At 42.8% G+C, this 13,202-nt stretch overlaps 1 protein-coding gene across 2 annotated transcripts in view; it reads right to left on the bottom strand.

The window, feature by feature from the left end:
• The window catches only part of CPNE9 (copine family member 9), a 182,459-nt gene extending 170,009 nt beyond the window's left edge, over nucleotides 1-12,450 (bottom strand). Inside the window, exons 1-2 of one of the 2 annotated variants that reach the window (XM_075834080.1) lie at nucleotides 12,270-12,450; nucleotides 11,389-11,607 (exon numbers count right to left, since the gene is read on the bottom strand). In XM_075834080.1, the coding sequence (XP_075690195.1) occupies nucleotides 11,389-11,465 (77 nt within the window). In that variant the 5' untranslated portion in view covers nucleotides 11,466-11,607; nucleotides 12,270-12,450. The remainder of the gene's footprint in view (nucleotides 1-11,388; nucleotides 11,608-12,269) is intronic. The other variant, XM_075834077.1, reaches the window with a different exon arrangement.
• Nucleotides 12,451-13,202: the final 752 nt, after the last annotated feature.

The raw sequence follows: 13,202 nt of genomic DNA, 5'->3' as shown, positions 1-13,202 counted from the left end.
CTCACGTTTTTCGAGGCATTTTAAGGCCGTTTTGGAGCTGTTCTTCCATTGAGTCAATGAAAAACGGCCCAACAAGTGACATGCACTTCTTTTTCATGGCCGTTTTTCAAAACAGCCGCGTAAAAAAACGCCCTGTCGGAACAGAACGCCATTTTCCCCATTGAAATCAATGGTCAGATGTCTGGAGGCATTCTGCTTCCGATTTCTTCGGCCGTTTAAGATCCCGAAAACCGGCCGAAAATAGGCTGTGTGAACATAACCTTAGGCTCCAGAGCTCCGGCGCAACCTCTATACCCCTATAGTTATGCCCCTGGTCTGAGGCTCTGCCATGTATAGGAGGCTGTTCAGCAGCACTTTGGGAGTCCTTCGTCATGTGCCACCCTACAATTCTCTGGTGGGTGCCGTATATAGGAGCTATTCTCACTAGGAGGCAATTCTTCTAAGAAATAGTACCTCTGTTATACGCCATTTCATGGGGCGTGCCAGGATCTTTTTTTCTGTCGGTCTTGTGACAGAAAAAACCTCTGTATGCTTTTGTATAAAATCAGAGGCCTACGGAATATGGGTTCATCCACCTCTATGGGTGCCCTATTATCGCTCCATACAATACAGGCCATAGAAATGCAACGGTGTGCATGAAGTCTAACACTGTGATGAAATTATCTGTGTGCATGGTGTGGAAAGGGTTAACACCGCCACTAATAAGGTGTCTAATACCAGAGTCCGGACATAGTCAGGGTGTGATTGATGTCCAAACAACTAGACAGAGCAAGCCAAATATTTTTTCTTTTCATAACATCATAAAAAATACCCCCCGTGGGCTGGTATGAAACCCTATGGGGCAATTAACTTGTAGTAATAGGGCTCCCGCAGCGAGAGAAATACTGTAAAAATTCAGACAGTTGACAGGACGGGTTGACATAATTGTGTAATGATTCAGTATTTGTCAACACTTATTAGAGAGGGCGGCGGATAGGAACGATGTGACACGGGCACAACAACATGGATCTGCCCCGGGTACCGCATACAGACGTTTTAGGTGACTAAATATCACGCGACTAAAATGTTATCAGAATATCTGCCATTTAGATGATAAAAGGATCTAAGATTCTAATAATGTTAACAGCTGAGCAGAGCTGTGGATCAAAAAATGGTCACGAGCACGAATATAGTAGAGCTGGGTATGTCAGCATGCAGCTGTGCTGTGTTAGTCAGGTATAGCAGAGTTAGTCGGTTATAGCAGTGCCGAGTTTGTTAGATGGAGTATAGCTGAGTTTGTGAGATATATGACAGTTGGAGCAGAGACAAGATGGTCAGATGCTGCAGGCGAAATTGGATACTTGGCATCTCTTATTGTGATGGTACATTGGGAGGAGATTTATTAAACCTGGTGCAAAGGAAAAATGGAGCAGATGCCCATAGCAACCAATCAGGTTGTTGCTTTCATTTTACAAAGGGCTTCTGAAAAATAAGAGCTGTGAGCTGATTGGTTGCTATGGGCAACTGCTCCACTTTTCTGTTTTGATAAAATTCCCCATTGTGTCTTCTGTGGTTTTCTACAAACCTATTACCAAGGTGCTCTGCGGCCGTTACTGGTGCTCCCTCACCCCCTGCGATGTTACCCCACTCCACTGACCCATTAAGATTTCCCATCCACACTTCTTTCTATGACTGTGGGGCCAATTCCTTACCTTCTTATTTTCTAATAATGTAGTTTTTCTGGAGAGGGGAGTCCTGCACTGGTTGTTACCACCAAATAGCAACGGGGATGGGACCAGTCAGAGAAGTGCCCCATAGCGGCTACATGGGCTGACTCTATGATATTTATGCCCTTGAAACTTAAATACTTAAAGGGGTTGGGAGGATTAGAAAAACATGGCCGCTTTTTTCCAGAAACAGCATCCATGGGTTGTGTCTGGTTTTGCAACTTAGCTTCATTGAAGTGAATAGGAAAGAGCTGCAATACCACACACAACCTGGGAGCAGGTGTGGCGCTGTTTTTGTAAGAAAGCAGCCATGTTTTTCTAACCTTTTAAAGAACATTTCCTGTTAAAACAGAGTCTTCATGATTTAGGGGTTTTCCCAAAATCATAAATTATCACCTATCCAGAGGACAGGTAATAATTTTCTGATTGCTGGTGCCACATCAGCTGGTAACCCCACCGATCGTGAGAACGGGGGCCCAAACCCCCCGTTCCTCCTCACTGCTCGACCGCACTGAGGACATTGAAAGGGGCGGCGGTCAAGCATCCGCTGTGCCGCTCCATTTACAGTCTTTGGGAATGACATCACTCAGATGTTTCATTGAATAGAGTGGTGGCGCATTCTCAACTACCGCTCCACTTAAGCTCCTCCTCACTGCGGGGGGGGGTGGAGTGAGGAGTATCTAGGGGTTCAGGACCAGTGATTGGTGATAATTTATGATTTTAGGAATACCCTTTTAATAATTTTTTAGTTATATCGGTTTCTGGGAAAGCTGAGCGAAAACTTACATGAAAGCCAATAATTCCTTCATACAGCACCAAAATAATGCTACAATATATTGCCCAGAAAAAGCTGCCATATATTGCCCACACATTACTAAAAAAAATTGCAAAGCCATGTCCAAATAATACTGCCAAATAATGCCTAATTTGTACTTCCATAGAGTGCCCACAAAATACCGCCATATATTGTATAGCCCATATACCACCATATAGTGCCAAAATAGTATACAATATCCTCTCTTAAATAGCCCACATAATACTGCCATATAGTTCCCACATAGAAATAGTGAGGACGACTCAATTAGTTCTATTTACGGGGATTTCTCTCTGTAGGCTAGACAGACCGTGCATCTTCTAGAACAGTCCATGGACTATACATAGTTTCTGTAATTATAAATTATAATTATCCCCAAATTGTTAGCATTAAGTATACGTTTGTCATCCTCCCCATTCACGACTCTATAGTACATGTCTGCTTGAACATGATGGATGCAGATTTAGATAAGGTCACATTTGGTCATGTGTGAAGATATTGAGAGAGCGAGAAAGGTATTAGAGGGCAGTAAATCACCGGTTTCAGACCGTAATTAATAACTCTGGTATTAAATTATTTCCTTCTATGACTGGAGAGACAAATCATTCTTAAAGTGAACATGACACCAATAGTCCATGAAAGCCGCCATTTTTAATATGAAGTAATAATCTTTTTGATTCATCGGCCTTATTGGCTATATGATGGTCAATGTTATAATTGAGAGTCCATGTGCTGGGACCAACACCGCTTCTTCAAACAAACAGGCCATGATATATTTTTTTTTAGTCCACCAACCCCTTTGATATTGGTTCTGTTAGTGGCAATCTCCCTAGAACTATTTGGAGCAAACCATTAGGAGCCACAGCAATGTTATTTTCTCACATTCTCATGATGTCTATGACTAGGTTAAGAAAATATGCCAGGAATGCCTTAAAAGACCATACTTATTCTTAGCCTCATGTATACAATGCATTGCATTTGGACAGGGTTCACGTAGAAAAGTTAGAAAGTGTGGAACAGATGGACAGGTCCCATGTGGGACAGGGTAGGTAGACTCCATGTAGAATAAGTGGACGAGATCCTTGTAGCGCAGGTGAACGTGGTTCATGTGGTAGAGGTGGACAGGATTCTTCTGGAACTGTTTGACAGGGTATATGTCCACCTTTGTGGCACAGGTAGTCAGAGTCCATATAGAAGTAGACAGGGTCCATGCAGTATAGGTGGACAGGGTACATGTGAAATGGTGGGGAAGTATTCATGTGGAACAGGGTAGGTAGAGTCCATGAAGAATGTAGATAGGATCTATGTGACACATGTGGACAGGGTTTATGCGATAGAGATGGACAGGATTCATGTAGAACATTTGGACATAATCTATGTCTATCTATGGGGCACAGGTGGATAGAGTCCATGTGGAAGAAATAATAAGGGTCAATGTGAAAGAAGTGTTTAGGTTCCAAGTGGAACAGGTGGACAGGGTTTGTGTGGTGGAGATGTACAGGGTCTATGTGAAATGGTGTGGCAGAATCCATTTAGAACAAGTGACCAGAATTCATGTGGAATAGGTGGACAAGGTCCATGTGGAATGGTGGGGCAGGGCTCACGTGGAACATGGTAGGTAGAGTGCATGTAGAATGTGGTTATGATCCATGTGACATGGGTGGACTGGATTTTGGGGATAGAGATGGAGAGTGTTTATGTGGTATAGATGGACAAGATCTATGTCCACCTACTGTATGTAGCACGGTGGGACAGAGCCCATGTAGAATTAAGTAAACAAGGTCCATGTGGAACAGTTAGGGTATGTTCACACGCACTAATTACGAACGTAATTCGGGCATTTTTGCCCCGAATTCCGTCCGAAAATAGCGCCTCAATAGCGCTGACAAACATCTGCCCATTGAAAGCAATGGGCAGACGTTTGTCTGTTCACACGAGGCGTAATTTACGCGCCGCTGTCAAATGACGGCGCGTAAATAGACGCCCGCGTCAAAGAAGTGACCTGTCACTTCTTTGGCCGTAATTGGAGCCGTTATTCATTGACTCCAATGAATAGCAGCGCCAATTACGTCCATAATGGACGCGGCGTTCAAGCGCCTGCACATGCCGTTACGGCTGAAATTACGGGGATGTTTTCAGGCGGAAACATCCCCGTAATTTCAGCCGTTACGGACGCCCTCGTGTGAACATACCCTTAGGGTATGTGCACACGTAGTGACCAAAAACGTCTGAAAATACGGAGCTGTTTTCAAGGGAAAACAGCCCCTGATTTTCAGACGTTTTTTGAGCAACTCATGTTTTTCGCTGCGTTTTCGCGGCGTTTTTTACGTCCGTTTTTGGAGCTGTTTTCATTGGAGTCTATGAGAAAACGGCTCCAAAAACGTCCAAAGAAGTGTCCTGCACTTCTTTTGACGAGGCTGTATTTTTACGCGTCGTCGTTTGACAGCTGTCAAACGACGACGCGTAAATGACAGGTTGTCTGCACAGTACGTCGGCAAACCCATTCAAATGAATGGTCAGATGTTTGCCGACGTATTGTAGCCCTATTTTCAGACGTAAAACGAGGCATAATACGCCTCGTTTACGTCTGAAAATAGGTCGTGTGAACCCAGCCTCAGACATGGTCAATGTAGCACAGGTGGACAGTGTTCCTGTGGTAGAGATTGTGGGGCAAGGTCCGTGTGGAACAGTTGGACAAGGTCCATGTAGAACTGGTGGTGCAGGGTTCGTGTGGTAGAGATCGACAAGGTCCATGTGGAATGGTGGGGCAAGGTCCATGTGGAATGGTGAGGTAAGGTGAATGTGGAATAGTGGGGAAGGGTTCATGAGAAATAGCTGGACGAGGTCAATGTAGAACTGGTGGGCCAGGGTTAGTGTAGTAGAGATTGACAAGGTCCATGTGGAATGGTGGGGCATGGTCCATGTAAAATGGTGAGGCAAGGTCCATGTGCAACCGATGAACAAAGTCCATGTAGCACTGGTGGGGAAGGGTTGGTATAGTAGAGATTGACAAGGTCCATGTAGAATGGTGAGACAAGGTCCATGTAGCACAGGTGGACATGGTCCATGTGGAATGGTGAGGTAAGGTGAATGTGGAATAATGGGGAAGGGTTCATGAGAAATAGCTGGACGAGGTCAATGTAGAACTGGTGGGGCAGGGTTAGTGTAGTAGAGATTGACAAGGTCCATGTGTAATGGTGGGGCATGGTCCATGTAAAATGGTGAGGCAAGGTCCATGTGCAACCGATGAACAAAGTCCATGTAGCACTGGTGGGGAAGGGTTGGTATAGTAGAGATTGACAAGGTCCATGTAGAATGGTGAGACAAGGTCCATGTAGCACAGGTGGACATGGTCCATGTGGAATGGTGGATCAGGGGTCATGTGCAACAATTGGACAAGGTCCATGAAAGCACAGTTGGACAGGGTTTAAGTGATAGTGATAGACAGTATTCATGTAGACAGGTGGCCAGAATCTGGTATTGAGATCAAGCAGAATGAATGGCCCCTGGTCCACTAAGTATTAAAGGTCATTCTTGACGTTCTTGACGTTCCTCACAACATAATTTACAGGATTGATCTCCCATTAGGTCCTGAAAAGAGCTACTTTATTTGATAAATGACAGAACTCGCACACTGCTCATCATTCCTCGACCCCATTAGATCACATCGTCAGTGTAAATTGCGCCATTATTGACTTGGACACAACCGCCATGCAATAACATAGTTATGGGCTCCATCGTCTTCTTTCTCAACTCTTAGAACAATACAATAAATCTTGGAGTGATGAACTGGAGACGCTCGACCGGATGAAGACGACGAGATAGATTTCCATATAGATTGGTTGTGTATCTCTATATTTATAAAACGCGTCGGGGCATCTCTGTCTACAGAAACGTCCCATTGTTCACATGCCAACCATGGATAATTTAAATGGACATTTCCAACTTATTTTTGTTGAATTATATCGTCGTTGAGTCTATCAAGACGTTTCTTTTTTATATCTGTTTCTCAGAAGGTTGGGTAACCAACAATAAGGCTGCAATTACAGTTGACCCAGCTTTCTAAGCCTCCTGAATTGCAAAATCTGAATAATTATGCAGTCATACGTTCCATAATCTGGGATTAAGGGGCAGCAAGGGTGTACATACCTAAGAGGCAGACCAGGCAGCTGCTATAGGGCCCATGAGATGGGTGATGTAAACTTAAGCAAAGCTCCACCTCCCATGGGCACTGCAATGTTACCGGATAAAGTGGAACAACCTGTCAGAGGGTAATGTAGAACGGATGGGATGGGTCAAAAAAGCACTGGGTCCTTCATGATTCATATAGGATGGTGTGAACCAGCAACAAAGCGGGGACCCATTGAGATATTAGCTATGGGGCCATCTCTATTCTGCACTGCTGCCAACTGATTGGCACCAATATTTGCTTCCAATGTTTCGAGTTCATGTGCCAACTTCTCTGAGGTCCATATTAGAGTGCCCATGGTGGTATAAGCCATATGTATACATGGAAGCCTATTTTGTGACTATATTATTGGGTTACCTGTGCAGCCTGATAATTCCTGCGATCCACATAGCGTATACTACAGTATCAGCTAGACCGTTTATTGATTCATTGCATCCATGTATAAATATAAAACGGGTGTACTTGCCCTTTAAATGCACAGTAGCTAGGAGCCTGGGAGTCTAAGTGCATTTTCTGGAGTTTGCCGTGTTTGTGAAATGCACTGCTCAGCCCAAGCCTTCCCCATGACACGTCTCCGCTTTCACGCCAATTACACTCATTTGCTGCTGGGGCGAAAGTTCTGCTCGCAATATATATATATATATAAAGGTACAGAGTGACCATATAACATTTCCACTACACGGCTGGGCTGCAATCATATGCATGAGGAATCTGATCGACATGAGCTCACATGTATGAAACGATCAGAGTCGTGGAGTGTAGAGATAGAATAGATAGATAGATAGATAGATAGATAGATAGATAGATAGATAGATAGATAGATAGATAGATAGATAGATAGATAGATAGATAGATAGATAGATAGATAGATAGATAGATAGATAGATATGAGATAGATAGATAGATAGATAGATAGATAGATAGATAGATAGATAGATAGATAGATATGAGATAGATAGATAGATAGATAGATAGATAGATAGATAGATAGATAGATAGATAGATAGATAGATAGATAGATAGATAGATAGATAGATAGATAAATAGATAGATAGATAGATAGATAGATAGATAGATAGATAGATAGATAGATAGATAGATAGATAGATAGATAGATAGATAGATATGAGATAGATAGATAGATATGAGATAGATAGATAGATATGAGATAGATAGATAGATATGAGATAGATAGATAGATATGAGATAGATAGATAGATAGATAGATAGATAGATAGATAGATAGATAGATAGATAGATAGATAGATAGATAGATAGATAGAAGAAATCATCACTTTTTCAATATGATGCTGGTGCCAGCGTATCCAACCTTGATCCAGGATCCAAGTCACATAAAATAGAAGAAAAGATTACAGGACTCCAGAGATTTGCATATACGTGATGTGATTTATTCGCCCATGTAGATAAATACAACGTTTCTTCCCTCTCACAGGGACACAGTGCTGCGATCTTTTCTTCTATTTTAGATAGATATTTCTAGAAGAAGAAAGAAAGAAAGAAAGAAAGAAAGAAAGAAAGAAAGAAAGAAAGAAAGAAAGAAAGAAAGAAAGAAAGAAAGAAAGAAAGAAAGAAAGAAAGATGATGGATGATGGGATAACAGCGATTTGTGTAGCTGTATAACTAAGTTGGGTAAATGTATGTACCGGTATATGGACATTAGAGCTCTATATAGGGGTACTCCAGTGATATTCTGATGTGTGCTGTATAATATATATACCGTAGCTGTATACTATAGATAGATAATCGCAGTATATATAACCGCACACGTTATTACAGCTCGCTCTGTGTGAGGGGAGTAGATATATTTTCCTCCCTGGAGTCGGGGACACCAGCGTACAGACCTCCAGTATTTTCCGCTCCGCACAGTTTGAATTATTTTCCAATCCCCGTCCATATGCTGCTACTGTTCCCCCTCACTGCCGAGTCACAAAGCTTCTCTAGAACATTTCATGCTGTTTCCTATGGGCGCAGACATGTAACCAGAAATGTTTAACCTCTCAGCTGCCATGGAAGAGCATATATAGCATGGTATTATTATTGATACAGCTCTTCCATACTGTAGAGCTCCCTTGTGCTGCAGCCCCCCTTCCCCCTGCCTCACATTAACCCTTATCTAATAGCAATCTGTACAGTTATTTTCCAACCCGGTGGATCTTGGATTGGAATCCAGCGTTAATTGAGCGAGTACAACAATCCGCTGAAGCCTGGAGAAGTAATTAAGAGGGATCCAGAAAGGAGGTTTTTGTTTTTTTCTTAGTATCAGCTGTGATTAGGGATAAACGAGCCGGTCCTACTCTACACCATTCTATAATGAAGCCCATAGGATGCCCTGGATTACTGGACTAATTCCAGTTCAATATAGAACAATATACATTACTAATCTTTTTTTCAATTAATCCGGTTTGTAAACTTAAAATGCACCAACATATGTTGTGGTGCGGTCTGTTAGAGATGTAGCAGGGCTGAATTTGTCATGTAAGTGTTCCTTTGGTGCATTGTGTGCAGTAGGTTGAGTCAAATAACAAGGTCAGCTCTGCTCTGTCCATACCTCATCCTACTACTCATGACAAACTCAGCCCTGCTATGTCTAAGAAACCCAGTACTACTATATCTGCCGAATTCAGCTCTGCTTTATCTGCCAAATTCAGATCTGCTATATCTGACACCCAATCCTACTACATATGACAATCTCAGCGCTATTATGTCTAACAAACTCAGCATGCTATGTCTAACAAACCTAATTCTGCTGCATCTGACAAACTTGGCTCTCCTACATCCAACACACTCAGTCCTACTACATATGACAAACTCAGCTCTGTAATGTCTGACTCAGCCTGTTCTGTGACATCTGACAAACTCAACCATGCTATATCTAATAAACCCAGTTCTGATCCATCTGACAAACTCATCTCTCCTACATATGATCGAGTCGTTGCATTGCTCTTTTGGGGTATTGTCCTACTCCTGGCTAATCCTAAAAGGAAACTCCACACAGAATGCATATTGTCCCTATATTACTAGTTAAGTGTTCATGAGATCCACATACCTTATACCAGGGCTCTCCAGCTGTTGGGGAACTACAACTCCCTGCATCTGCTGATGGCCAGCAGTCGGGGCTTGGTGGGAGTTGTAGTTCCAACAGCTGGAGAGCCACAAGTCGCAGACCTCTGCCTTATACTATAATATCTGCTATCAAGGTTGTCCTATAACTGTGATAAAGGGTGTTAAGGGGTCTTTAAGGTCTCTTGATGAATGATCCATCAGAGGATTGGGGTATTGTCTTCCTATTCTCCAACCGCACCTGGCACCATATCTAGTTTATTTAGGGTGGAGATAGAATTTAAAGGGGAAATCCAGTGAAAATAATCTTCTGATCTATCATAGATACATATGAGAAGATGACATTGGTGAAGTCCATGATCTGGGACCATCACTGATGTCCAGAAGGAGAGGGCTCTATAGAGAGATCAGACCACCTTGGCTACTGCTCAGAGATTTCTGTCACCACAAAGATCCAATCAGATCAATCACAGTTTGTCATATTCTCTGTTATAGAAATCTCTGAGCAGTGCCAAAGGGGTCTGATCTCTCTATAGAGCCCTCTTATTATGGACATCAGTGGTGGTCCCAGATCATGGACTTCACCAATGTCATCTTCTCACCTGTATCTATGAAGGATATTCAGAAGGGTCATAAGAATGGGGGTTCAGGAGGTGGGACGCCTAATCATGTCCAGTAGGAATATATCCTGGAGGTGACTGTCATTACAATGTGAGATTATGGGGTCACATACATTTCTGTCCCCGCTCCACCATGCTTCCATACAGTGGACAGTTATCTCATAATTTTAATGTTGGACCTTGAAATACCCTTGACTTTTAATTTTGTCCAGAACCTCAGATTTTAGTAAAACGCTCCACACATTGGACCGTGACAGAATACCCCACACACTGGACCTTAATACAATAACTTAGACAAAGGAGCCTGATTCCTCACTGGCTCCATCTATAGAATATGAGACAACTCCATAGACACCAGAATTTAAAAAGCTTAGACATTAGACCTCGGAGCCATACACAATGGACCATGGTACAACCAGACCAATGCCCTACATAGAGGATACAGCAACCTGTACATTAGATACTAACTGGGTGCCCTACAGAATGAACCATGATACCATACCCAAGTCATTGGACCTGGTTGACCACATGATGGACCTTGATCCGAGGCTTTACAGATTGGACGTGAATTCAGAGCCCCATACAATGGACCATGGTACAATGCCCAATAAACTAGACCAATGCTCATTGTGGATACAGCACTCTGTACAACCAAGACACAAGACCTTGATGACCACATGATGGACTTTGATCCAATACCCAACACAATGGACCTTGTTCTAATGCTGCCCACCCTATCACCAGGTGTAATGTCCATTGTAGATACAGGACTCTGTACAACCAAGACACAGGACCTTGATGACCACATGATGGACTTTAAATCAATGCTCAACACAATGGACCTTATTCTAATGCTGCCCACGCTATTACCAGGTGTGATGCCCTACCCATTGATGGCACATACCCTGCCTACACTAGAGAATTTTTCTTCTGCGCTTCTGCTCTCTAATACTTTCCAAAAAACGTAACAATTCTTACCTGCATGATACCGTGATCTCGATCTTAGTGGCTGGCACGCTGGTGTGTATAGGGTCAAAGTCTCCAATAGAAGCCATTCTCACGGGGTCCGCAGGTCCACCTGCTGCTACAGACTGTCTATGTCCTGTGGAGATCTTCAGCTATGGTAACACTTGACTCAAGGCTTCAGGTCTGTCATCAAGATCTTATGTAGAGGTCCAAGATGCCAGTCCATGAAAACTACAACAGAAGAAGACACAATACATAGAAACTCCTTGCAGCTTTGTGGCTAGAAAGAGTCTGAGATGGTTTCTGAGACCCTCTGTGGGACTGCCATCCTTTCTAATCCCCAGGTGGCAGGATTTCTAGAGTAACGTCCTGCTTTATCAAAGTCACTCCATATCTGTGTCACCGAAGCCTATTAACCCCATCAGAAAATGTAGGACACATTCAATATTCTGGAGTCATCTGCTTTCATTAGGGTATTACACCCCCCCCCCCCCATACATCACCTCCTAATCAATACCCACCCCCCTATGAGTGCAATCCATTGGGTCTAGGTGCCCGCTCAGTTATACATTAATACTGGCATTCTCCTTGTGCAGTTTGAAAGCTCTGCTGGTGGAAGACCAGTGCCATACTGGGATTAACCCACCACAGATGTATCAGGGAATTAAATTCTGAAAACACTACAGCTTTCCCTCTGCTACATCTGTTGCTGTTTCCTCCCAATTCTCAATCAAATTTTGCAGAATATTCAATGTATGGTCAATAGCTGAGAATTGAGCAGACTACAAAGTTTCTAAGCTGCACCAGAGAATATCAGAGAAGAATCTCAAAGTCCCCAATAATAACCCAGGAGGGGGAAAGGATGATATTAAATGCATTAAAGTTATTTTTACCTGTGAAGTTGCAGGAGGAGGAGGTAGTTGAAGGTTGGGGTCCTGCTGGAAACCCCCCTATACAAATAGTCCTCACTCAGTGCTCTCATATAGATGCCATTATCCCAGGCTTGTGCAAAAATATAGAGGATGGGAGAAAAGAACCTGTATGGTTGAATATTGTATACAGAATCCCTCAATGGATGCGAGTAGTGGCTTGTGATGTCAATAGGCCTCCTAGTGGTCAAGTGCGGCATCGCACCTATTATCCTGTGGTCACAGATTTTGTGGATTTGGCTGCTGCCTGATATTTAACTGTTGCCTGGAAATTGTATTACATTGTGATTTGTTTAACCTTTGGAGTTACTTTAAATAATACATATAATAATCGCATTACTGGTAATTGATTACTCAATAATAATATTATATGAGGGAAATGTTATTTATGGAATTTGCTAGTATACCAGGATTACTGCTCTCATAGCAACTCACTCAGCAAATATGCACCATGTGCCTGTACAGATGCATGAATTCAAGCTTATTGGGGCAGCAGCCATCTTTCCATGGGCCTTTGACTACAGACGTCAGTCTGTAGTCAGCGGGGGATGGGTGGTTGTCATAATTTTTCAATTGCAGTTGCCAAATTAACAAAGGCATAACTTGAAATTTCTGGGCTCCAATGCAAGATCTGCAACAAGACCTCTTCCTACCATGTTCCATTTATAATAATAGTGCCTTCTTATGGGGCAGAGGGACTTTGGACCCCCTCAGGCACCAGGGCATGGGTACGATGGCTGCCTCTGCACCGCCTATAGCCAGGCCCCTGAAACTTAGTACAGACACAAAGCTTAATTACAGAAGCTGAACTTATCTACTACTAAAAGTATAGCAGTATATAAAAATTGAACCTTTTCTGCTTCTGCTGTAGGATTTTTTCCATGAACCCATTAGGAA

The sequence above is a fragment of the Rhinoderma darwinii genome, chromosome 7, assembly GCF_050947455.1.
Source record: "Rhinoderma darwinii isolate aRhiDar2 chromosome 7, aRhiDar2.hap1, whole genome shotgun sequence".
Classification (NCBI taxonomy): Eukaryota; Metazoa; Chordata; class Amphibia; order Anura; family Rhinodermatidae; genus Rhinoderma; species Rhinoderma darwinii.
The sequence above is the reverse complement of the archived record's forward strand: the minus strand, read 5'-3'. Positions and strand labels throughout refer to the sequence as shown.